This window comes from Diabrotica virgifera, chromosome 2 (assembly GCF_917563875.1).
Source record: "Diabrotica virgifera virgifera chromosome 2, PGI_DIABVI_V3a".
Taxonomy (NCBI): Eukaryota; Metazoa; Arthropoda; class Insecta; order Coleoptera; family Chrysomelidae; genus Diabrotica; species Diabrotica virgifera.
The window spans coordinates 250,087,160-250,115,014 of NC_065444.1; the positions used below are offsets into that span (position 1 = coordinate 250,087,160).

The following is a 27,855-nucleotide window of genomic DNA, read 5'->3' on the forward strand; positions in this document are numbered from 1 at the left end:
TACTATTAAATAATTTTACATCTACATCTCAATGGAAAAAATACATTTATAGAATAACTCATCTCCACACTCTTACACATCTCCAGTTGGTTTCATCTGAAGCTAGTATTAGTATTGGTTTTTGTTCTTTAAATTTATAACGTTCACACACTAATAACAATTTTCCTCTTTGACTAAACATTTCACTTATACTGGCCTTTAAATATGTCATTATTGTTTATTTTGTGTGGATACTGAACTGGTAGTCAATTGACAGATAAGTTGATTCCACTACGAGGTGTCGAGCGAAAAACATCGTTCTGTATTTTGTCGTGCTTTGTAAAACATAGTGAAAAAACAGTGACATTAGTGTACCTTAAACTAGAAATAGATGTATGTATAAATCACTCATTATTAGTCGAGGTCTATTTCTTGTTTCAACTGTTAAAAACACAGACGAAAAATTTAAAGAAGATTGCCTTTATTACAATCGGCAATCTATTTTTATTTTAAAATGGATAAAAAGCTGAACCTTTATCATGATACATAGAAGCTAAATTAGGTATAATTTTTTGACCTTTTGACTGCATGAGCAGTGGCGTAGCAGATACCCAAACAGTCAATATGTCTCAAACATCTAACCAAACTTTATCCTATGTATCAGTAGCGAAATCGATTGCACGGCCAACATTTCCAACTAAGAGAAACTCTTTCTTAAATTCGCAAAGAACACAAAATTTCTGTATACTATTGAAGAAAGGGGTATTGAGGTAGGATGTTTTCTGTGTTAATAAGAAATTTTTCCTAATCTATAATTCAAAGATAAAATTATTATTATACCTACTAATGGGGTACTAAAACCTACCTGTTAATCTTTGAGCCGACCTGAGTGGTTTTTAAAATGTACCTGGGGTATCGTAAAGGACTAAAGGATTATAGTGAGCCGAGATGGGAATACCCCTTATTGAATATAATAAAGCATTTGACAAAGTACGACATAAACAGTTGATGAATGTCCTGAAATCAAGATGGACTACAAAAGCTTCAGGATCATATCGAATTTAAACTATACACGTGTTAACGTGTTAACGAACAGCTGTCAGAGGAAATTGAAATTAGACGTGGAGTGAGACAGAGATGCGTATTGTCGCCAATTTTTTTTAATGATGCCTACTCGGAAGAGATTCAGGAAAAAACTTTTGAGAGTGAGACAACTGGAAGAAAGGTAAATGGAGCTCCCATGAACTAGATATGCGGATAATTTTGTCATCTGAGCCGAAAATATTGAAGATATTCTAACCATGAACATTAAGAAGACAAAATTTTTGAAAATATCGAAAACTAAAATAAATAACGAGAATCTTTTAATAAACGGAACCAATGTCGAACGAGTGGAGAAATATGCATATCTTCGAATAATAATAACTCCACAAATGATTACTTTCAGGAAATCAAAATCAGAATAGAAAGTCTATTAGAGCAAATTTCAACAAAATGAGAGGAGTGCCTTAACTATGAGATTTAAAGTTGGAGCTAAGAGTTAGGTAGGTTGGCGGGGTGCGGTTTTTTGACTTTGTTTTATGGAATAGAAGCTTGGACCTTGAATGCGATCTCCATGAACAAATCTAAATCATTCGAGTTGTGGGTTTATAGAAGAATTCTGAAAATATATTGGACAGAACACGTCGCAAACACATAGTTTCTAAGATGGATAAATTGAGGAATAGAAATCTTGAATATAAACAAAACAGAAAATTGGAGTAGTTCGGACATATAACACGTAAAGAGAGTTACAACGTGCGCCAATTGATTATACAGGGAAAGATCCAAGGAAAGAAAAGCAGAGAGAGAGACGAAAAATATCATGGATATGTAACCTGAGAAAATTGTATGGATGTGTGTACATTAATGAACTTCAGAGCAGTTTCTTCTAAAGTGCGAATAGGTTGAATGATTGCCGACCTCCAGGCCGGCAATTGAAGATAAAGAATATTTATATTGTCTATATTGCCTTGTTCCTTATGCCATATTTCTTGATCTGTCCGTCAGTGTTATTTCTCTTGGGATTCTCATTTCACTAGTTTCCAGTTTTTGTAGATTTTAATTTTAATTGAGATTTTTAAATTTGATAATTATATAAAATTAATAAATTATATAAAATAAAGGTCGTAGAAAAAGCATAGTATTCTACTCACATGTAATGGCTATTACTCATGATGATGAAATTTGCGACACGAGCCGAAGGCGAGTGTCGTAATTCATCATTACATGCTTATTGAATAATGTACTATTAACAAACACGCTAACAAAATTCTTTACTGACCAACGTTGGATTGGTACTAGAGTATTTACTATATTATGATAATTGATAATATTTACCTATATGGGATATTCTAGTCCCACCGTGCGAGTAACGTGGGGTTAATTAAATATTTTGTAGCTATATCATAATTTTACAAATTCGTAAACCGTTCTTAGTTTAATAGTCCATTCTTTCACGGTTTTTGCTCCAAATTTTAAAAAACCGCTTGGATTGAGATGAAATTTGGCATACTTATAGCTTACATGTCAAAGAAAAAAAGTGATATTGTGCCGATGTGTGCTTTTGCCCTGGGGGTGGCTTTCACCCCCTCTTGGGGGTGAAAAAATATATGTCCAAAATAAGTCCGGAAATGGGTAAACTGACTAATTTTAAGTAACTTTTGTTCTATAGAGCTTTTTCGCTAAGTCACCATTTTTCGAGTTATTTGCGAGTGAATATGTTCATTTTTCAACAAAATAACCACATTTTTAGACGGTTTTTCGCAAATAACTCAAAAAGTAAGTATTTTGTCGAAAAAAAAAACGTTCTTAGGTTTTTCGCAAATAACTCAAAAAGTAAGTATTTTGTCGAAAAAAAAAACGTTCTTAGCAAAAATATAGCCTATAAAAAAGTAAAAAAAATGGTGTACACGTTAGGTCTCTGGCTCTCGTAGAACCAGAGTTATAGCCAATGAAAAATAGATTCATATTTACCAAATTTCAAATAGAATATTTCGACGTGAAATATCCAAAAAATTAAGCACTTCTTGGGAAAAAACCCATTATGACTTTTTTTTAAAGTATTTTAAAAAATATTTATTTCTGTTTTTACAAAAAGTTTCTAGCATTAAATTTAAGCAAGTTACGCTCAAAATAAAGTTGGTCCATTTTGTTTTTGAAAAAAAAAATCTGGAAGATCACCCCTTAATTAGCAACTTAAATGAAATTAATCGTTACCGCTCCACAAATTATTTTACTTATGTTGTGTTTATATGATCTGTAAGTTTCATCGATTCAAAGTGCTTATTTTTGAAAAAAATTTGGTTTCAAAGTAAAATTTTTAAAAATTTAAATTTTGAAAAATATGCTTTTTTTCAAAATAACTTGAAAATTGTTAGAGATACCAAAAATCTCGAAAAACAAAAAAAGTCAGATTTGCTTTTCTGAATATCATGTATTTTTTTGTTTTTCTGTTAGACAAAAACTGATTGAGATTTGGTGTTTCTAAATTTGCATACATTCGTGATCAGTGACTCGTTCAACCCCTTTTAACTACAGCCCTTTCAATAATAAGGACTTTGAACCGATGAAACTTACAGATCATATAAACAATATATACACGAGTCAAGAAACTTGTGAAGTCGTAACGATTAAGTTCATTTAAGATACTAATTAGGGGGTGACTTTCTCGATTTTTTTACCAAAACCAAAAGGTACTAACTTTATTTTGAGTGTAACTTGTTTAATTTTGATGCTAGATTTTTTTTTATAAAACAAAAATGAAGCTTTTTTAAACACTTTAAATAAGTTGTAATGAGTTTTTCCCGAAATGTGCTTCATTTTTGGTTATTTCACGTTAAAGTATTCCATTTGGAATTTGACGAATATGAACCTATTTTTCAATAGCTATAAATCTGCTTCTACTAGGTGTAAAAACATGATATATACACAATTTTTTAAAAATTTTTACCGGCTATATTTTTGCTACGAATGTTTTTTCGACAAAATACTTACTATTTGAATTATTTGCGAAAAACCGTCTAAAAGCGTGGTTATTTTGTTGAAAAAATGAACATATTCACTGCCAAATAACTCGAAAAGTATTGACTTAGTGAAAAAACTTTATAGAACAAAAGTTACTTAAAATTAGCCAGTTTATCGATTTCCTAACTTTCTTTAGACGAATATTTTTTCACCCACAAGTGGGGGTGAAAACCACCCCCAGGGTAAAAGCACATATCGGCACAATATCACTTTTTTTTTTGACTTATTAGCTATGTGTGTGCCAAAGTTCATGTCAATCCAAGCGGTTCTTTAAAATTTAGAGGTTTTTCAATATTTTACCGTTAAAGAACGGACTATAATGTATACTTAAATTAAATTTCTATATTATTGTTAAACAGGAATATAAACTATAAAAAAATCTTAAGATACGTTTTTCCGTAGTTGTATGTTTGGCAAATAATTGCCTCATAACCCTATAATTACACGATGCAAAATGTTTGCCAAATGCAAATTAGCAATGCTATGAAAAAATGTTTAGAAAAATCTTAAAAGAACAAAAATAAAAAGAAAAGCAAAACTTTCTGTGCGTGTAATTCACCAAGAAAACTCACTCATAACCTCTTCTTTTATTGGGTGATAAAAACCGTTGCGGGCGCAACTTTAAAAGGTCGAAAAACATCTTAAGACCTTACCGTACAGTCGGATATTGCTCTCCACCTCGCCGAGGGAGTTTTTGGCGATACAGCGATACGAACCGGCATCGTCTCTTTGCAGGTTTCTTACGATCACCGTCATTTTCACGTGGAATAGGGATTTGCTGGATGCCTGCACGTCGAATTTCGAACTGGATATTACCATTTCTCCTGAAAAAATAATACTATTCAGATTTTAACTTAGGCTTTTTGCGAGTTTGTTGGAATGTATGCGGCGCTGATAGGGTTGTTCCACTAAAATATTGTTAATTTATTCAAAAAGTTTTTTTAGTAATGTACAGTAATTTTAGAGGGAAGATTCTTTATTATATTAACATTTACATTGTATTACACCTGCTTATATTTTCATAAAATAAAAAACATTTTACATAAATATAAGAAAATGAGAAAAATGGTTCAAGATTTTTTTATTGAAACCTATAAAATCCGGATCCACTTTTAAGACTAACTTCGTGCCAAAAGTATATTCTACTTTTAAAATTAAATGTGCAAATTACAAATTTAATTACTACAACTAAATATTAACTAGTAATAAATTATTTTCCTTCCTTCTTTATAGACTCCGGTCCTCGGAATTGCCGACTCTAGTTAGACATGGGGTTCTATCATATGTCTCCTCCCTCCTTTGGTTCTGACTTCGTCCTCGAAATCCTGGTAGCATCTGCAATTAATTCTTCTAAAATCTGGATCTGGATGCAGTATCTCCTTAAAGAGAAATTTGGAAATTCTTTTTCTTTTCCTAATTAGGCAGATTATTAGGAAAACTTGATTATGATAACTGAAGTGACATTTATTCCCATCGACAGTTGGTGGTACATCTATTGGTTCTACAGGCTGGATTTGACCATGTGTTTCTGGGATTTTTAGTTTTCCAATTTTCGTCTTGTGGTCCGGTATAAGTCTTATTGGAATAATTTTTGGAATTAAAATGTCATGGGATGTCTTTCTGTTAATATGGATTCTTTCAATAGATATGGGTTCTTCTGTCATTAGAATGCTGATGAATTTGATCTCTATCTGCTGGATTTTCATTGGATTAACTATTTCTAGCAATATGGCTTTGCTAGTTGCTTGGGAAAAGTTATTATAACTAGACTTTTCGTGCAGGTATCTACATACATTGGTACATTGAGACTGTGCTTAGTTGGAGCAGACCATTATTGTCGGTTTTCCGATACAGGTGTGGAACCATTTGTTGCCTAAGTAATATTTTGCAGGCGTTAATATCATAATGTGATCATTGATCATTTCCCGTTAGTGTCGTTTATATAACCAAAAACTTTTCTCAAGGTTTTCCTCCTCTAAATCTTAAGTTTTTTTTCTTCTTTCTGATTTGTTATCCAAGTTTCACATGCATACAATACCATTGGTCTCACTATTTTTCACAAGTTCGAATTTTGACTGCCCTGGACACTTTTTTTGCCTTCAACAGTGCGTTTAATGATCCTACTGCTTTGCTACCTTTCATCAACCGTTTATTTATTTCTCTTTCTTCGCTTGCTCGAATAGTGACTATAATTCCAACGTACCCAAATTCAGTTACCTTCTCAAATGTATGTGTGTGTTTGTGTTTTATTGGCACTGGTTTTAGCAACCAACTGGCCAGTCAATTTATTTTGAGTTCTCTCTTTTACATAAGATGTGCTTAGTATCTACATTTATAACTATTCTCAAATTTATACTCTCTATGTTGTTCTGAAGTTATTATCTTGTGGCATTTTTTTTCACCCAACTTGGGCGTCAAAACGTTAATAAAATCATTTTTTGATAAAATTGTGGCTTATTTCTCATTGAAAATAGTTGTTTATACTCTCTGTCGTTCGTCAGGTCATATATTCTAGCTTCTACCTTAAATTTTGAGAACATGTGTCATAGTTCTATTCTTTAACGTGACAAAATTATCTGCTAGTCATTTACAGAACCTAGGCGCTGCGCTGTTGTCTTTTGTTCAGATTCGTGCAGCTTTTCTGGATATTGGTTCCACTAATTATCTTTTCTAGTACTAGATTGACTGTTTCTTTGCAGGTTTCTTACGATCACCGTCATTTTCACGTGGAATAGGGATTTGCTGGATGCCTGCACGTCGAATTTCGAACTGGATATTACCATTTCTCCTGAAAAAATAATACTATTCAGATTTTAACTTAGGCTTTTTGCGAGTTTGTTGGAATGTATGCGGCGCTGATAGGGTTGTTCCACTAAAATATTGTTAATTTATTCAAAAAGTTTTTTTAGTAATGTACAGTAATTTTAGAGGGAAGATTCTTTATTATATTAACATTTACATTGTATTACACCTGCTTATATTTTCATAAAATAAAAAACATTTTACATAAATATAAGAAAATGAGAAAAATGGTTCAAGATTTTTTTATTGAAACCTATAAAATCCGGATCCACTTTTAAGACTAACTTCGTGCCAAAAGTATATTCTACTTTTAAAATTAAATGTGCAAATTACAAATTTAATTACTACAACTAAATATTAACTAGTAATAAATTATTTTCCTTCCTTCTTTATAGACTCCGGTCCTCGGAATTGCCGACTCTAGTTAGACATGGGGTTCTATCATATGTCTCCTCCCTCCTTTGGTTCGGACTTCGTCCTCGAAATCCTGGTAACATCTGTAATTAATTCTTCTAAAATCTGGATCTGGATGCAGTATCTCCTCAAAGAGAAATTTGGAAATTCTTTTTCTTTTCCTAATTAGGCAGATTATTAGGAAAACTTGATTATGATAACTGAAGTGATACTTATTCCCATCGACAGTTGGTGGTACATCTATTGGTTCTACAGGCTGGATTTGACCATGTGTTTCTGGGATTTTTAGTTTTCCAATTTTCGTCTTGTGGTCCGGTATAAGTCTTATTGGAACAATTTTTGGAATTAAAATGTCATGGGATGTCTTTTTGTTAATATGGATTCTTTCAATAGATATTGGTTCTTCTGTCATTAGAATGCTGATTTTCATTGGATTAACTATTTCTAGCAATATGGCTTTGCTAGTTTCTTGGTAAAAGTTATTATAACTAGACTTTTCGTGCAGTTATCTACATACATTGGTACGTTGAGACTGTGCTTAGTTGGAGCAGACCAATATTGTCGGTTTTTCCGATACAGGTGTGGAACCATTTGTTGCGTAAGTAATATTTTGCAGGCGTTAATATCATAATGTGGTCATTGATCATTTCCCGTTAGTGTCGTTTATATAATCAAAAACTTTTCTCAAGTTTTTCTTCCTCCAAATCTTAAGCTTTTTTTCTTCTTTCTGATTTGTTATCCAAGTTTCACATGCATACAATACCGTTGGTCTCACTATTTTTCACAAGTTCGAATTTTGACTGCCCTGGACACTTTTTTTGCCTTCAACAGTGCGTTTAATGATCCTACTGCTTTGCTACCTTTCACTAACCGTTTATTTATTTCTCTTTCTTCGCCTGCTCGAATAGTGACTATAATTCCAACGTACTCAAATTCAGTTACCTTCTCAAATGTATGTGTGTGTTTGTGTTTTATTGGCACTGGTTTTAGCAACCAACTGGCCAGTCAATTTGTTTTGAGTTCTCTCTTTTACATAAGATGTGCTTAGTATCTACATTTATAACTATTCTCAAATTTATACTCTCTATGTTGTTTTGAAGTTATTATCTTGTGGCATTTTTTTTCACCCAACTTGGGCGTCGAAACGTCAATAAAATCATTTCTTTGATAAAATTGTGGCTTATTTCTCATTGAAAATAGTTGTTTATACTCTCTGTTGTTCGTCAGGGCATATATTCTAGCTTCTACCTTAAATTTTAAGAACATGTGTCATAGTTCTATTCTTTAACGTGACAAAATCATTTGCTAGTCATTTACAGAACCTAGGCGCTGCGCTGTTGTCTTTTGTTCAGATTCGTGCAGCTTTTCTGGATATTGGTTCCACTAATTATCTTTTCTAGTACTAGATTGACTGTTTCTTTGCAGGTTTCTTACGATAACCTTCATTTTCACGTGGAATAGGGATTTTCTGGATGCCTGCACTTCGAACTTTGAACTGGATATTACCATTTCTCCTGAAAAAATAATACTATTCAGATTTTAACTTAGGCTTTTTGCGAGTTTGTTGGAATGTATGCGGCGCTGATAGGGTTGTTCCACTAAAATATTGTTAATTTATTCAAAAAGTTTTTTTTAGTAATGTACTGTAATTGTAGAGGAAAGATTCTTTATTATATTAACATTTACATTGTATTACACCTGCTTATATTTTCATAAAATAAAAAACATTTTACATGAATATAAGAAAATGAGAAAAATGGTTCAAAATTTTCTTATTGAAACATATAAAATCCGGATCCACGTTTAAGACTAACTTCGTGCCAAAAGTATATTCTAAATGTTGTTCTGAAGCTATTTCCTTGTGGCATTTTTATAGTTACGTATTTTTTATGGGAAATAAGCCACAATTTTACTAAAAAATGAATTTATTAACGTTTCGAAGCCCAAATCGGGTTTCGTTGTCAAAATACAAAATACTATTAGGTATTGTGTATTTTGACAACGACACCCGATTTGGGCTTCGAAACGTTAATACATTCATTTTTTAGTAAAATTGTGGCTTATTTCCTATAAAAAATACGTAAGTATATTCTACTTTTAAAATTAAAAGTGCAAATTACAAATTTAATGACTACAACTAAATATGAACTAGTAATAAATTATTTTCCTTCCTTGATGACTCTAATTGCCGACTCTAGTTAGACATGGGGTTCTATCATATGTCTCCTCCCTCCTTTGGTTCGGACTTCGTCCTCGAAATCCTGGTAACATCTGCAATTAATTCTTCTAAAATCTGGATCTGGATGCAGTATCTCCTCAAAGAGAAATTTGGAAATTCTTTTTCTTTTCCTAATTAGGCAGATTATTAAGAAAACTTGATTATGATAACTGAAGCGATACTTATTCCTAGGGAGCGGATTTTATGCTAAATGCATATTGCATGCATATTTCGCATATTTGAGCACTTTACTCAATTTTGCATATTTTTAAAGAAACATGCATATTTTGTGCATATTTAAAAACATTTAGGTCAAAAAAAATTTAATTTTTTAATTCTACACAAAATATTTCCCCGCACAGGCTGTCGTATCTATTAATTCGAGAACTACCTGAAGAGAGACGGTTCATTCACTGCCTTTTCATTTTTTCTTAGAAAATACCCGATCTTTACACAAAGTACTTATAGTGCTTATAGAACGCCGTTATAAAATGATTGTAGGATGTTAAAATGATGAAGGATGGTTTACCGGGAAATCCGAATTTTATTTACTTTTATTATATTTAGTACAATTTGTATCCCAATTTAGTAGGTACCTATAATTCTGGTGATTCTTTTAAATCCCCTATTGTTAAGAGAATTTATACATTTAACCATAGATTTAAAACGATTTTCTAACGATCTACGATTTTCTAACGAAAATTGAAATATTCATGCTTTAGATCAGATCCCGTCTTTAAACGGTTTTAAAACTTTGGAGGACATATATGCGAAATTTTTAATGGAAATTTTGAAATGGATTTTGGTGCAGAATTTTCGTCTTTAACAAGTTATTTTAATGCGCCCCAATTACTTCTGTTGATATTGAAAGGAGTTTTTCAAGTTATAAAAATATTTTATCTGATCAAAGAAAATGTTTCCTCCTGAAAAATTTGGAAAAACACATTTTAGTGAATTATAATCGAAGATATATATAGCCCAGTAAATGAACGGGAAATTCGGCGATACCGTGTAATTTTCAGGGGCAACTCCGAATTGCATGAAAATTTGGATTTAGGTTCTACTTACCCTCCACTTCAAAGTTGAAATTGTGCCGTTGGTTGCTTTTACTTGGAGGCTGACAGTCACCCCTTCTTGGGAGTGAAACAACATACCTTCAAGATAAGACCGGAAATGGATAAATTGACTGATTTTAAGCAACTTTTGTTCAATAGAGTTTTTTACGTAAGTCAATACTTTTCGAGTTATTTGCCATTGAAAATGTTGATTTTTCGACAAAAAAACTACGTTTTCAGACGGTTTTTCGCAAATAACTCAAAAATTAAATATTTTATCAAAAAAAATATCCTTATCAAAAGTGTAGCTTATAAAAAATCCAAAAAAATGGTGTATCAGTGAAGTCTATCAATCAAATAAAAACAAAGTTGTAGCTCATGAAAAATACGTTCTTATTCGTCTAATTCCAAATCGAATATTTCAAGGTGAAATCACCGAAAAATTAAGCACTTTTCGGGAAAAACCCATTTAAACCTTTTAAACTGTTTATAAAAAGCTTTGTTTTAATTGTTAACAAAAGTTTTAGCATTAAAAATAAGTTACGCTCAAAATAAAATTGGCCCTCTTTTTTTTTGTAAAAAATCATGAAAATCTCGCCGTGTTTAGCTCCCCAAATGAAATTAATCGCTACCGCTTTACAAAAAATTTACTTACCTATCTATTTTTTATATGATTTGTCAGTCTCACCGGTTTAAAGTGTTTATTTTTGAAGGGGTTATAATTGAGAAAGCCTGAATGGGTCAATAATCACGAGTGTATGCAAATTTTGAACAGCTATATCTTAACCAATTTTTGTCTTACGGAGAAACAACATGAAACTAGCATATTTATAATAGCAAAACCTACATTTTTTTCCTCTTTAAGATTTTTCTTATCACTAATACTTTTTAAGTTATTTTGAAAAAATTAAATTTTTCAAAAATTTTTAGAAAAATTGTTTTAATATAAAAACAAATGTTTTCAAAAATAAGCACTTTAAACCAATCAAACTTACAGATTATATAAACAATACACATATAGTTAAAATAGATTGTAAAGCCAAACGATTAATTTCATTTAGGGTGCTAAATAGAGGCAGGTTTTCACGATTCTTTTTAACAAAAAAAAAGGGGCCAACTTTTTTTTCAGTGTAACTCGTTTATTTTTGATGCTGTAATTTTTGTAAAAAAACAAATAATAAGATTTTTTTCGATAGTTTAAAAATGTTAATAAGCTTTTCCCGAAAAACGCTTCTTTCTTCGGTGATTTCGCGCTGAATTATTCGATTTGGAATTAGACGAATAAGAACGTATTTTTCAAGAGCTACAACTTCGCTTCTACTCAGTTTGTAGACTTTACTGGTACACCATTTTTTTCGTTTTTTTTTATAGGCTACACTTTTGCTAAAAATATTTTTTTCGATAAAATATTTACTTTTTGAGTTATTTGGGAAAAACGGTCTGAAAACGTAGTTTTTTTGTCGAAAAATCAACATTTTAAATCGCGAATAACTCGAAAAGTATTGACTTACGTAAAAAACTTTATAGAACAAAACGTGCTTAAAATAAGTCAATTTATCCATTTCCGGCCTTATTTTAAATACGCGTTTTTCACCCCCCGAGCAGGGGTAAATGTCACCCCCCAAGTAAAAGCAACCAACGGCACAAATTCAACTTTGAAATGGAGGGTAAGTAGAACCTAAATCCAAATGTTCATGCAATTCGGAGTTGCCCCTGGAAATTACACTCCAAAACGGTCATTTATTGGGCCAATATAGTGATATTGTTGTTTTATTTTAAATAGGTAACTATTGGTATCAGTTTTTGTAAAAAATGTGAATACATTGCATTGTATATAAAATAACGATTTTATTTGAAAGATAATAAATAAGATTGCCGCACCCCTGTAAAGGAACCCCCTAGAATAGAATAGAACAGAAAATTTGTGGTTTCTCGAAATGCGCATTTTTTGAATTTTTGTGCATATCTTGCGCATATTTCGTAATTTTTTACTGCATATATACGCGCATATTTCATCAAAATTGATCGCATATAAATCCGCTCCCTACTTATTCCCATCGACAGTTGGTGGTACATCTATTGGTTCTACAGGCTGGATTTGACCATGTGTTTCTTGGATTTTTAGTTTTCCAATTTTCGTCTTGTGGTCCGGTATAAGTCTTATTGGAACAATTTTTGGAATTAAAATGTCATGGATGTCTTTTTGTTAATATGGATTCCTTCAATAGATATTGGTTCTTCTGTCATTAGAATGCTGATGAATTTGATCTCCTGCCGGATTTTCATTGGATTAACTATTTCTAGCAATATGGCTTTTCTAGTTGCTTGGGAAAAGTTATTATAACTAGACTTTTCGTGCAGTTATCTACATACATTGGTACATTGAGACTGTGCTTAGTTGGAGCAGACCATTATTGTCGGTTTGTCCGATACAGGTGTGGAACCATTTGTTGCCTAAGTAATATTTTGCAGGCGTTAATATCATAATGTGATCATTGATGATTTCCCGTTAGTGTCATTTATATAACCAAAAACTTTTCTCAAGGTTTTCCTCCTCCAAATCTTAAGTTTTTTTTCTTCTTTCTGATTTGTTATCCAAGTTTCACATGCATGCAATACCATTGGTCTCACTATTTTTCACAAGTTCGAATTTTGACTGCCCTGGACACTTTTTTTGCCTTCAACAGTGCGTTTAATAATCCTACTGCTTTGCTACCTTTCATCAACCGTTTATTTATTTCTCTTTCTTCGCCTGCTCGAATAGTGACTATAATTCCAACGTACTCAAATTCAGTTACCTTCTCAAATGTATGTGTGTGTTTGTGTTTTATTGGCACTGGTTTTAGCAACCAACTGGCCAGTCAATTTGTTTTGAGTTCTCTCTTTTACATAAGATGTGCTTAGTATCTACATTTATAACTATTCTCAAATTTATACTCTCTATGTTGTTCTGAAGTTATTATCTTGTGGCATTTTTTTTCACCCAACTTGGGCATCGAAACGTTAATAAAATCATTTTTTTGATAAAATTGTGGCTTATTTCTCATTGAAAATAGTTGTTTATACTCTCTGTCGTTCGTCAGGGCATATATTCTAGCTTCTACCTTAAATTTCGAGAACATGTGTCATAGTTCTATTCTTTAACGTGACAAAATTATCTGCTAGTCATTTACAGAACCTAGGCGCTGCGCTGTTGTCTTTTGTTCAGATTCGTGCAGCTTTTCTGGATATTGGTTCCACTAATTATCTTTTCTAGTACTAGATTGACTGTTTCTTTGCAGGTTTCTTACGATCACCTTCATTTTCACGTGGAATAGGGATTTTCTGGATGCCTGCACGTCGAACTTTGAACTGGATATTACCATTTCTCCTGAAAAAATAACCCGTGTTGAGCTGGCCCCCCCCACTTGCAAAAATTAAAAAACAAATAGCCCTGATTTATGAGCTATTTATGAGCTCTCATATTCCGCAAACTAAAAATTTTGAGCTCGTTCCACTGAGCAGGAATTTAATACCCTAGTGGGGGGGGGCTGAGTCAGCCCCCCCCACTACTTAAAAATAGGAATATTGAATCGGTTTTTGCGGCAGAATTACGAGCTATTTATGAGCTCTTGAAATTATATAGTTTCGATTTTTGAGCTCATCACCTTCACCCCCAAACAACCCTTTAATTGATTTAACTTAAGAGAAAGATGCTGAGAAAACTTAAAATATATCGTATTGCGGATATAATTCCTATAGCTTATATACTCTAAGAATAAACTATTAAATCAAGGGCATTTCGATTATCGAGCTACAACCCCTTCGCAAGAAAACCACCCTATCTTCCCGGCTCAAGAGAAAGTTGTACTTAAAATGCGTTAAACTAATTATTTGGCGACTACATATCATTTAATAATTTATAAGCTTCCAAATTACGCGCATTTAGATCAGTAAATTGCAATTTATTTTGTATAGTGCAGTCACTGAAGGTAAAAATCAACGATTACCTTCAAGTTCGGTGAACCTTCATCGATTTTCACGAAAATTGGTCAGTGGTTAGAGGATACGTCAAGAAACAAAGGTGACATGGTACCACCTTGCGCCTTTACCCTGAGGGTGGATACCGCCCCTTCTCGGGGGTTAAAATTATTTTATAAAAAATAACTGCACAACTCAATAAAAGAACAAATTAAAAGCAAAATTTATTATATAAAGTTAATAAAATAAGTCAATACTTTTTAAGTTATTAAAGATCAAAGATTTTAATTATTTGTGAAAAAAATGCATGTTTTGAAGAGGTTTTTTGTAAATCACTGAAAAACTGTAAGTTTTTACAAAAAAGTTAATAGTAATTTAAATCGTATAGCTTATATTCTAAGAATAAACTCTTAAATCACGCACCTTTCGATTATATAGCTACAACCCCTTCGCAAGAAAACGACCCCATTTTCCCGGCTTAAGAGAGAGTTGTTCTTAAAATAATTTAAATTGATTATTTGGCGACTACATATCGTTTAATAATTTATTAGCTTGCAAAATATACGCATCTCAATTATTGAATTGCCATTTTCTTTCTATAGTGCAGTCACTGAAAGTAAAAATCAACTATTACCTTCGATTTCGGTAAATCTCCATTTATTTTCACGAATTGGCAATAACAACTTGGGGTTTTAGCCTGGGGTATATGTCACCCCTTCTCGGGAGCGAAAATTACTTTATCAAAAATAACCCCACAAATCGAGAGAGGGACAAATTGTAAGCAAAATTTGTTATATAATGTGATTAAAATAAATCAATACTTTTTGAGTTATTAAAAATCAAATATTTTAATTTTTGGAAAGAAAATGCATGCTTTAGAGCGATTTTTCATAAATGGCTCAAAAACTGTAAGTTTTTGCAAAAAAGTTTTCATCACTAAAATTGAAGTTAATAAAAAATATAATAAATTGCTTACTTGAAAAACCTTTAATGTTAATTTAAAGTAAGTCATTGGTAATTAAATGTATATTTTTTTCCCCGACTGTTCAAATCTAAGGGTTCAAGCTTAAATAACGGGAAAAAGATGCATTTTATAACACTTAGGTACTAAATACTTGTCAAAGTACTTAGAAATACCCATCAAAAATAAGATCCAGAAAAAGTTGATAGTATCAAAATCCGCTCACCAATTTTCGTGAAAATGAATGGAGATTTACCGAAATCGAAGGTCATAGTAGATTTTTACCTTCAGTGACTGCACTATAGCAAGAAAATGGCAATTCAATAATTGAGATGCGTATATTTTGCGAGCTCATAAATTATTAAACAATATATAGTCGACAAATAATTAACTTAAATTATTTTAAGTACAACCCTCTCTTAAGCCGGGAATATGGGATGGTTTTCTTGCGAAGGGGTTGTAGTTCAATAATCAAAAGGCGCGTGATTTTAGAGTTTATTCTTAGAATATAAGCTATACGAATTAAACTACTATTAACTTTTTTGTAAAAACTTACAGTTTTTCAGTGATTTACAAAAAACCTCTTCAAAATATGCATTTTTTCACAAATAATTAAAATCTTTGATCTTTAATAACTTAAAAAGTATTGACTTATTTTATTAACTTTTTATAATAAATTTGGCTTTTAATTTGTTCTTTTATTGATTTGTGCAGTTATTTTTTATAAAATAATTTTCACCCCCGAGAAGGGGCGGTATCCACCCTCAGGGTAAAGGCGGAAGGTGGTACCATGTCACCTTTGTTTCTTGACGTATCCTCTAACCACTGACCAATTTTAGTGAAAATCGATGAAGGTTCACCGAACTTGAAGGTAATCGTTGATTTTTACCTTCAGTGACTGCACTATACAAAATAAATTGCAATTTACTGATCTAAATGCGCGTAATTTGGAAGCTTATAAATTATTAAATGATATGTAGTCGCCAAATAATTAGTTTAACGCATTTTAAGTACAACTTTCTCTTGAGCCGGGAAGATAGGGTGGTTTTCTTGCGAAGGGGTTGTAGCTCAATAATCGAAATGCCCTTGATTTAATAGTTTATTCTTAGAGTATATAAGCTATAGGAATTATATCCGCAATACGATATATTTTAAGTTTTCTCAGCATCTTTCTCTTAAGTTAAATCAATTAAAGGGTTGTTTGGGGGTGAAGGTGATGAGCTCAAAAATCGAAACTATATAATTTCAAGAGCTCATAAATAGCTCGTAATTCTGCCGCAAAAACCGATTCAATATTCCTATTTTTAAGTATTAAATTCCTGCTCAGTGGAACGAGCTCAAAATTTTTAGTTTGCGGAATATGAGAGCTCATAAATAGCTCATAAATCAGGGCTATTTGTTTTTTAATTTTTGCAAGTGGGGGGGGCCAGCTCAACACGGGTGAAAAAATAATACTATTCAGATTTTAACTTAGGCTTTTTGCGAGTTTGTTGGAATGTATGCGGCGCTGATAGGGTTGTTACACTAAAATATTGTTAATTTATTCCAAAAGTTTACTGTAATTGTACAGGGAAGACTCTTAGTTATATTAAGATTTACGAAACAAAATACATTTTACATGAATATTAAAAATGTAAGAATGGTTCAAGATTTTTTTATTTAAACACATAAACTCTGCATCAACTATTAAGACTAATTCAGGGTAGTTTTAACTATTTATAATGGGTAATAAGCCACAATATTATTAAAAAATGATTTTTATTAACATTTCGACGCCCAAATCGGGTGCTGTTGTCAAAATACAAAATACTACTAACATAAACAAAAATGTTGTTGCTTAGTAAAAAAATTCATATCACAACGTACGTATGTATTGTAGACAACGGCACCCGATTTGGGCGTCGAAACGTTAATAAAAATCATTTTTTAATAATATTGTGGCTTATTTTCCATTATAAATAGTTAAAATTGTAAAAATGCCACAAGAAAATAGCTTCAGAACAAATTCAGGGTAGGTATATGAAATCCGCTCAAATTGCGATGGGGTGTATATTAGACACCAATTAACTACTTAACTCAAGAATACGTTCTCAAAAAAGAACTCAACAGCCCTCACAAAACATGAAAACGAAAAGAAGCATAGATTTTAGACAACGAAAAGAAAACGAAAAGAGGGAACTGCTGGAGTCTGTAGAAATAAAAAAATAATAACGCAATAAATAATAAAAAAAGATATCAAAAACTTAAACAAAAAATATTTTAATTTTCACGTGCAATATGGATTCGAACTGGATACAGCACTCGGTAGGTACAAATTGATAAGCAAACGGTTCAACGAATCTGCCTTCAAAAGGTTTAGTCGTATGTAGACTTAAATTGCAGAATTTTACTTTAAAGGTAAATATTTTCGATCAGTAAGTATTGCTGGTTCTGACATGTGGACCTGAAACATGGGCTTTTAAAAACAACATACTGTGTAAACTCTAAGTAACTCAGACAGAGTAACGTCAAACAAGAGAGCCGGCAGACCTCAAACCAGATAGACAGATGCAATCAAGCGAACGGCTGGTCAAGAATGGATGCAAAAAGTAACGGATAGAAATGAATGGACACACCTAAGGGAGGCTTACGATAGATGGAATAGGTGTTGATTATGATGATATAGTTCTTCCACTCTAACTTTTCCCATGCGTCACAATTCGTTTCCAAACAAGTTAAATCAAAAAATAAAGTGAAACCTACGTCGATGTGTAGATCATTGATACGTACTGTCAGAGTGTCAGTGGTAATAATCAGGAAATGGCTATTATTCCGTGAACGTATTTTATAAAATTATTTTATTGAAGTGTTTAATCTTTTTTCAGTATTGAGGAGATTGATGTGTAATAATTGTATTTATTTAATTTATATAGATTGATGTGATAATAAGTGGTTATAATTAGGAACTGGCTATTATCCCGTGAACTTATTTTATAAAGATATTTTATTGAACTGTTTAATCTTTTTTCGATATTGAGGAATTTGATGGACTCAACATTAAATATAAAGATAAGACCTGTAAAGCTAAATATAGAACGCTAATAAATAAATTAAAAAACAGTCACAACAAAAGAGTAAATATTGTAAAAACGATTTAATAATAACTAAGGTTGAGAAATACAAAACTATCGAGTGAATTACATAAATAAATTATTAATAGGTTTGTTCTAGCAAACAGTCAAACTAGTCAAAACCGTCAGCAAATAGTTGGTCAGTGAAAAAACATAATACTGTCACCAGTGCTATCCCCTCTACTCGCGCTGGTCCACTATTCGCTGGTGGTTTCAAACCGTTTGAAACTGATTCTAGAACAAACCTAATATGTACCTTTGGGGAAACAGTGACCCAAGTGCAAATGTTTCACAAATTGAGTTAACAACACTACGATGTTACTAATGGTCGTCTTTGTCTGGGGACCCAAAAGTCAGTATTGCAACTCTTCCTTTATTTAACTGAAATAATATATTTATTTTTTATAAAGATAAAACCAAATAAACTTAACTGATAAATAAATAAAACTTTATTGATGTATAAAACCAAATAAACAGATAAACTGTCACTGTCATTGAAAATTAAAAACGTTAAAATTCATAAGCTATCAAAGACATTCTGTATTGTTTATCCTTGTTTATCTTATTGTGATTTCTATGGAAAAGCGACTTAATTTTGAGATACTAGTTTCTGTGAGTTAAAAAGAGACCTAGTGTAAAAAGTAATTCGTGAATAATTTCATGCATGGGAAAAGTTAGAGTGAAAGTACAATATACTGTCATTGTTTTTCATTTTTTTTAAATATAAATTAGTTCAACTTGGAAATCACGAGAACATATAATTTATAACCCACATAACAATGATGTTCGCATCATGTTCTAAGCATATCCTACCAACATTCGTCGAAGTATATCCTTTTTAGTATATGCGTAGTACAAGCATAGCATGTACCATAAAAAACATTCTAAATTTCATATTCTTTGCATGTACTTCAAAGAATATTCTTGCACCGGATATACTGAGCACATTCGTGTACGTAGTATCTCGGAATGTTCGTAAAAGTTTATTCTTATAATATACCTTAATCGAATATTCTTAGTATATGCGTATGTATATGCAAAAGTATATGCTTAACACATATTGTATATACTTTTAAAATATCTTAAAAAAATATAGTGTATGTACTTATAGGAAGAAGAATAATGTTAACCTATAGATTATTAACTTCATTAACTAATTAATAAAGTTTAGGTATTTTGGTTGGTACTACTGAACTATCTAATTCATTTTTTAAACCGTTTTAATTGTATGGTAAAAAAGTTTAAAACTTAATTCCATTGAAGAAAAATGAGAAATTCTCGTTTCGTTTTCAATTGAAATGAATATACCATTTTGATTTGAGTGTATACCATGAGTATTTTTACGTATAATTTTATTTTTAAGTACATTGTACATTACATCCAGGTAAGCTTTAGGTCCATAACCAAACAACGTGAAACGGGAATCCGGAAACGGCCATTTATTTTCATTCTGACCCTTGCATTGCATATTATACCTGCACAGGGGAAGGGGGTAGGTAACAAGGGCAAAATATGAAAATAGTTTCCAGTACAGTTAGGCATTTATGTCTACGCTGTTAGGACGAAGCGAAGACGAAGTATTTCTAGCTGCAAGGACTAAAACATTTTTAAGAACATACATAAATAACTTTTTTATTTTGTTTGCGGGCAGCTTGAAAATAATAAATTCATATTGATACTTCAATATTTCCTAAATACCTAGTAAGTAAAATTATGTATATAGATACCTATAAATTTTAGTAATTTACTATATTAATTACTATATTATTATATATATATAAATTACTATATTAATATATATTTGGCTATTATATGAACAGCATTTTTATTTTCATGTGCACATAATAACTAAATATATTACTTATATTTTATACTTACATTTTACGTAATATTGTAGAATGTAATAACTACATTCTCATATGCAATTAGAATATGTAAATATAATATATTAGTAGAACTTAGGATGAGATTGGGTGATGTTGAAAACATACTTCTGAGAAATATAGCATATCCTTGGAATATTCTTCCCATATACTAAAAATATGTGCAATAGTACATTCTAATTATATAAATAGAAGGTTTGATCACCTCCTTAGAACCTTCTAAAAAGTATGTTCTTGGTATATACTGAAAAGAAATGCGGTAGTACATTCTAAGTATATACATACATAGAACGTTTAAGTACTGTAATGTAGTATATACTTAGTATCTGCTCTGCACATTCGCAATGGTAATTACGCATATTCTCAGTATATACTTTTTCTGAAAAGCATGTTCTATGAATCTACTAAGAACATGAAATTGTTATGTGTGAAGTATAAGTATAATGGTAGTTGAAAAAGTAACTGAACAGATTTATTAGAAAGAACTGGCGAAGATATTTTGCGTAGACCATTAAAATACTCTCTGTTTTGTATCAGTCTTCTTCTTCTTCCTACTTTTTAAATAGACTCAATGCCTGTTTTACTTCGGTTTTTAGCCTCAATTGATATTGTCTGACCATCTTTTCCTCGGTCGTCCTACTGATCTTCTATTTGGCGATTCGTCTCTTGCTATTCGTACTATTCTATTTTCTGTCATTCTTTCTATGTGTTGATTCCATTCGATCTTTCTTTTTTTGGTCCACATGTTTATTTCTTCTATACCACATCTCGCTCGTATTTCCTCACTTCTTACTCTGTCTCTTTTGTTAGAGTTTGGTTTGTTATTTTTTCTACGAGCGTTCAAAAATGTCTACTTTCGCGCACGCGTTTTAGTTTAGAAAGTTTTACTTTTCCGTACGCGTTTTACTTTTCCGCACGCGTTTTACTTTTCCGCACGCGTTTTACTTTTTCGCACGCGATTTACTTTTCCGCACGCTTGTAGACATTTTAATATGGCCTTAAAATAATTATAATACATGCAATAAACTAATATTAAGATATTATTTACTATTTTATTTCAAATGTATCTTATTGTGTTCCTGTTTTAATGAAATTAACGCGACAATTCGATGAAATAAAATTATTTTGACAAAATATTCGAAAGTCAATCGGTAGGCAATAACAGTCGTTTTTAATCATCGTCATGGAAACCAAGATCGTCGTCATGCTAACTAATTATATTGAAAGTTTGGTTTTGACAACCTTGTCAAAGAATTAATTTGTGTATGTATTTTCATATTAATTAAATTAATTGATTAAGATTTGGCCATTCTTTAAAGACTCGTAGAAAAAATATTGTTCCTAACTCTTGCAGAAAGCCTTTTCCGCACTCGGCTGCTTGCCGAACGACACGATGCGGGAGTCTGCAAGTCTGCGATTCTGCTGGAAAACTGCAGTCGAGTGCGGAAAAGTATGACTTTCTGCACTTGTTAGGAAAATAACTATTTCGTAAGACTTTTATTTCTGCTGTTTTCAGCAGTCTTTGTGTTTTCGCCGTATCTGCTCCTGTTTCCGCTGTGTACGTCATTATCGGTCTTATAGTTAATTTATATATCCTGGTTTTCGTTTCCATTGTGAGGTATTCGTTTCTCTAAATTGTGTTGTTGAGACATCCTGCTGCTCCGTTCGCCATGCTCACTTGTTTTTGTACTTCTTCTTCCACCTTTCCGTAGCTTGACAGCTACGGAAATATTCCGTTTCCATCATTTGTTCTATTATTTTGTTATTTATGACCAATTTAAATCGTCTCGGTTCCGCTGATATTACTATCGATTTAGTTTTCTCTGTTGAGATCACCATGTTGTATATGAGATCCGTGTCTTCAAATGCTTTAATTAATCTTTGTATGTCATCTTCATTTTCGGTTGTATCAGTCAATTATAATAAATTCTACACTGTATATTCTGGTAGAAATATAAAACCCAAAAAGTGTGTTAATTTCCTACCTTTTCGTTTTACACAGTTTTCGGGTCAGTAACTGAAACTTTCTGTTACAATATAGATACGACCAGCTATGTTCGTTCTGTGTGCTTTGGGATTTTTAAGCATTGTCTGTTTGTTCGGTGCTTAAAACAATGAAAACTTTTACTAGAGCTATGATTAGCCTGAAAACTACCGATGATCGCCAAATCACCGTTCACTCCATTGTTTTGGATTTACACTGTTAAATTCTACTACTACGTTGAAAAGGTTTATTTTGGAACTATTTCAGAAAGTCTTAGGATAGGAATCTTAAAAGTTTTTTAAAAAAGTGACTCAGAAGTTCGTAAAAAAATTGATGTCGATATAAAAATATCGCTATAATTTTAAAATATATCTACGACAAATCACCGTTGCTAAATTCTGAGAATGATCCTGACATTTTTAAAGCAGTACAAACAGTATTTATATTGCTTTAAAATGATGGTTCATTCGACTAAGGGCCAATTTCTCATATCGAGTTCAACTCCAGTTTAACCTGAACTTTTAGTGAACGTCAGTTTAAAGTCAAAATCGTCTATCTCAATTCATGTTCACCCGATGGCAGTTTAAACTTGAACGATCGATGCTTGAACGCTGGAATTCGGCCGTTCAAAGATTTCAGAACCCACCCACATACCAATTTCATGTTTCTTAGTAGATTCATAGAACATACTTTTCAGAAAAAGTATATACTTAGAATATGCGTAATTACCATTGCGAATGTGCAGAGCATATACTGAGTATATACTACATTACAGTACTTAAACGTTCTATGTATATACTTAGAATGTACTACCGCACTTCTTTTCAGTATATACCAAGAACATACTTTTTAGAAGATTCTAAGGAGGTGCTATAAACCTTCTATTTATATACTTACAATGTACTATCGCACATATTTTTAGTATATGGGAAGAATATTCCAAGGAAGTCCTATATACCTTCTAGTTATATACTTAGAATGTACTATCGCACATATTTTTAGTATATGGGAAGAATATTCCAAGGAAGTGCTATATACCTTCTATGTATATACTTAGAATGTACTATCGCACATATTTTTAGTATATGGGAAGAATATTCCAAGGATGTGCTGTATTTCTCAGAAGTATGTTTTCAACATCACCCAATCTTGTCCTAGGTTCTACTAATATTATTTACATATTCTCATTACATACAGTGGCGGCTCATCAGAGGAGGAAAGGGAGGCTCAGCCTCCCCATAAATTTTTTACACACTCTATACTGTTTTGTTTATCATGAATCGCGAAAACAACAATTACTCTCACTATTATACAACGTGTAAATTCCATATTATCACTAATTATCCATACGTACGGAGCATTAGCATTAGAACGCATGATCGCGTCTCAGTTTTATTACATATTATTGTAGGCAGGACCCTGGGTTATCCCGAGATGCACGAACGGAGCCGAGAAGCCCAGCTTTCTCCGTTGCTAATGCTCCGTGCAGCGCAGCAGGCGTTTAAGGAGACCCGGTCTCCTAACAGTGGCATCTACGGCGCCATCACACGTTGCCCGGAGATATACCAAGGGAGGCAGTGTAGCTTCTCAGCTCCGTTGGGTGGTTGGGTGCGTCTCGGGACAACGAATTTTAGGGTCCTGACTAAATATAATGAAAAATCTAAAAGTGCGAATTTTGTTATGAAATTTGGTAAGTGGGGTTATAATAATATTTGGAACAACTTGCTCAAATAACTTTTTCCGATATCTCTAACTCAAAGCAAAATATCGGTAATTTATCGTGTTTTTGAATTCGCAGTAGGCCGCGTTTAGAATTAAAAAAATTCAGTTGAGTATCTTAAAAATTTGAAGCTTCATTATGTATGGACTGCAAGACTTCAAATCTGTATTTATTTTGATATGCATAGGTATCTATTTACAAATAGATGGAATTGTTAACAAATAAACGACACAAACTTTGGTATTAAACTTTTACTATTAGACTAACTATTTTTAAAATGATGCTATCATGAAATTATGAATTAGGATGATATTATGAAATGTAAATAAAAAATGGTCAAAAGATGGGGCCTTAAATTACATTTTTTGGCGCATTTTTTTGCTAGTGCAAATTTGTCTAGATATTTTACAGTTAGGTATAGCCTCCCCTATTGTAAAAATCACGAGCCGCCACTGATTACATATGAGAATGTAGTTATTACATTCTACAATATTACGTAAAAAGTAAGTATAAAATATATAAACTTTAGTTATGTTATATAGGTACTTATGTATAATAAATATTATATGGGTAAGTAGCCTATATATAAAATATAAGTAATATATTTAGTTATTATGTGCACATCAAAATAAAAATTCTGCTTATATAATTATATAATAGCCAAATATATACAGGGTGTCCCGAAAAGATTGGTCATAAATTATACCACAGATTCTGGGGTCAAAAATAGGTTGATTAAACCTCACTTACCTATATACACTAGTGCACACAAAAAAAGTTACAGCCCTTTGAAGTTACAAAATGAAAATCGATTTTTTTTAATATATCGAAAACTCCTAGAGGTTTTTTTATTGAAAATGGACATGAGGAATCTTTATCGTAGCAACATCTTAAAAAAAATTATAGTGAAATTTGTGTACCCCATAAAAATTTTATCGGGGTTTTGTTGCCTTAAACCCCCCCAAACTTTTATGTACGTTCCAATTAAATTATTATTGTGGCACCATTAGTTAAACACAATATTTTTAAAACTTTTTTGCCTCTTAGTACTTTTTTGATAATCCAGTGTTTATCGAGATATTTTGAATATTTGTCGAATCCACCACCTATTTGTATATGGTTAAGTATGATTATAGACACCTGTTAATAATCTGAAAATTTATTTATAACTTAAATTTTTTTGGTATATTTTGAAAAAGAAGCCATATCTCGATAAAAGTTAACTTATCAAAAAAAGAATAAGAGACAAAAAAGTTTTAAAAATACTGTGTTTAACTAATGGTACCACAATAATAGTTTAATTGGAACGTACACAAACATTTGGGGGGTTTAAACAAACAAAACCCTCATAAATTTTTTATGTAAATATAGTAAAAAAGTAGCCGCATCTCGATAAAAACTGGCTTATCGAAAAAATACTAAGAGGCAAAAAAGTTTTAAAAACGTTGTGTTCAACTAAAGGTACCACAATAATGAATTAATTGGAACGTACACAAAAGTTTGGGGGGGTTCAAGGGAACAAAATCCCCATAAATTTTTTATGGGGTGGACACATTTCACTATAATTTGGTTTTAAGGTGGGCCTGTCATAAGAATGATACACGCCCGTTTTCAATAAAAAATCTTTGAGAGTTTTCGATATATTGAAAAAAATCGATTTTCATTTTGTAACTTCAAAGGGCTGTAACTTTTTTTATGAGCACATTTGTACTAAGGTAAGTTAGGTTCAACCGAACTATTTTTGACCCCAGAATGTGTGGTATAATTTATGACCATTCTTTTCGGGACACCCTGTACAATATGTATGTAAATTACTAAAATTTATAGGTATCTATATACATTATACATACTTTTACTTACTAGGTATTTAGGAAATATTGAAGTACCAATATGAATTTATTATTTTCAAGCTGCTTTTTATGTTCTTAAAAATATTTTAGTCCTTGTAGCTAGAAATATTTCGTCTTCGCTTCGTCTTAACAGCGTAAACATAAATGCCTAACTGTACTCTGGAAACTATTTTCATATTTTGCCCTTTTGTTACCTACCCCCTTCCCTTGTGCAGGTATAAAATAATATGCAATGCAAGGGGTCAGAATGACAATGAATAGCCGTTTCCGGATTCCCGAAAATTATAGGTAAAATTACTTATGGTATAAACTCAAATCAAAATGGTATTATATTCATTTCAATTCAAAAAGGAACGAGAATTTCTCATTTTTCTTCAATAGAATTAAGTTTTAAACTTTTTTATCATACAATTAAAACGGTTTAAAAAAAACGAATTAGATAGTTCAGTAGTACCTACCAAAATACCTAAATTTTATTAATTATTCTTAACGCGAAGTTGATAATCTATATAGGCTAACATTATTCTTCTTCCTATAGGTACATCATACAGTATATTCTTTTTAAGATATTTTAAAAGTATATACAAGTACGTGTTAAGCATATACTTACGCATATAATATACTAAGAATATTCGATTAAGGTATATTCTAAGAATAAACTTTTACGAACATTCCGAGATACTACGTAATACACGAATGTGCTCAGTATATTCGGTGCAAGAATATTCTTCGAAGCACATCCAAAGAACATGAAATTTAGAATGTTTTTTATGGTACATGCTATGCTTGTACTACGCATATACTAAAAAGGATATACTTCGACGAATGTTGGTAGGATATGCTTAGAACGTGATGCGAACATCATTGTTATGTGGGCAGTTCAGATGATTTCATGGATTACGCATGCGTTGTATTAACACGAAGCGCTGTCATAATATAAATATATCCTATTTTATTTTATTAAGCATAACGATAAACGATAACATTATTTTTGTTTTTATTACATTTATTTATAATTATTAAAATGACTATTTGACTATAAATACTTAAATTTAACTTTATTCAAAAACCCCATAAAATGGTCGTACACAATGGCGATAGTTTTTTACCTTTTGCCATCTATTGGCATTTCTCGAAAGCTGTAGAACGTGCACTCACAATGAGAAACGCATTCCAAACAAAACCGAAGTTCACCGGTGAACTGCGGTCAACTGAACCATAGAAAAACGCAGGTATGAGAAATAGACCTTAGGGTTTTGTTTGGAATGCATTATGGAAAACATTGTGAAACAAAAAGAGATGAAACTAGTGGAGGTGGAAATTATCGTTACAAACGTATAAATTAACATTGCATTACATAGTTTCCCACATTTAGAGGTATCAGTGGAGTATGACAACTGTCACTGTGATAGTAGCATTTTTAAAATACTTCTGCGACAGACGCCTAAAGGTGGGAAACTATGTAATGTAATTAATACGTTTATAACGATAATTTCTACCTCCACTAGATTCATCTCTTTTTGTTTCGCAATGTATTATGTTTTCCATCTTTTGCGTTATCTTGCCGGTTATTAGCGCGCTCATCACTGTATAATTAAATAAATTATTACAAAAACGAGTCTGTACCGCCATTAAGAAGAATAAAAAAATACACTTTCTTCAAATAAACTTGTTTATCCCATGCTTAGATTTTGTGTAACATTGGAACTACTAAAATCGATTATTTATAACAAGAAATCGAACTTAACTGATTTGGCAACATTTAGCGCGCCTATGAGTATAATACTAATTTTTTTCTCTCATACTTAATATATCAATTATGATTTCACTACCTGTATCATAATGAGCTTCATT

General features: G+C 31.8%; 1 protein-coding gene across 1 annotated transcript in view; it reads right to left on the bottom strand.

Moving 5' to 3' along the window:
* The window catches only part of LOC114334869 (lachesin-like), a 352,894-nt gene that overhangs the window by 33,533 nt on the left and 291,506 nt on the right, over nt 1–27,855 (bottom strand). Inside the window, exon 5 of the mRNA XM_050643143.1 lies at nt 4,698–4,868. Coding sequence (XP_050499100.1) covers nt 4,698–4,868 — 171 coding nt within the window. The remainder of the gene's footprint in view (nt 1–4,697; nt 4,869–27,855) is intronic.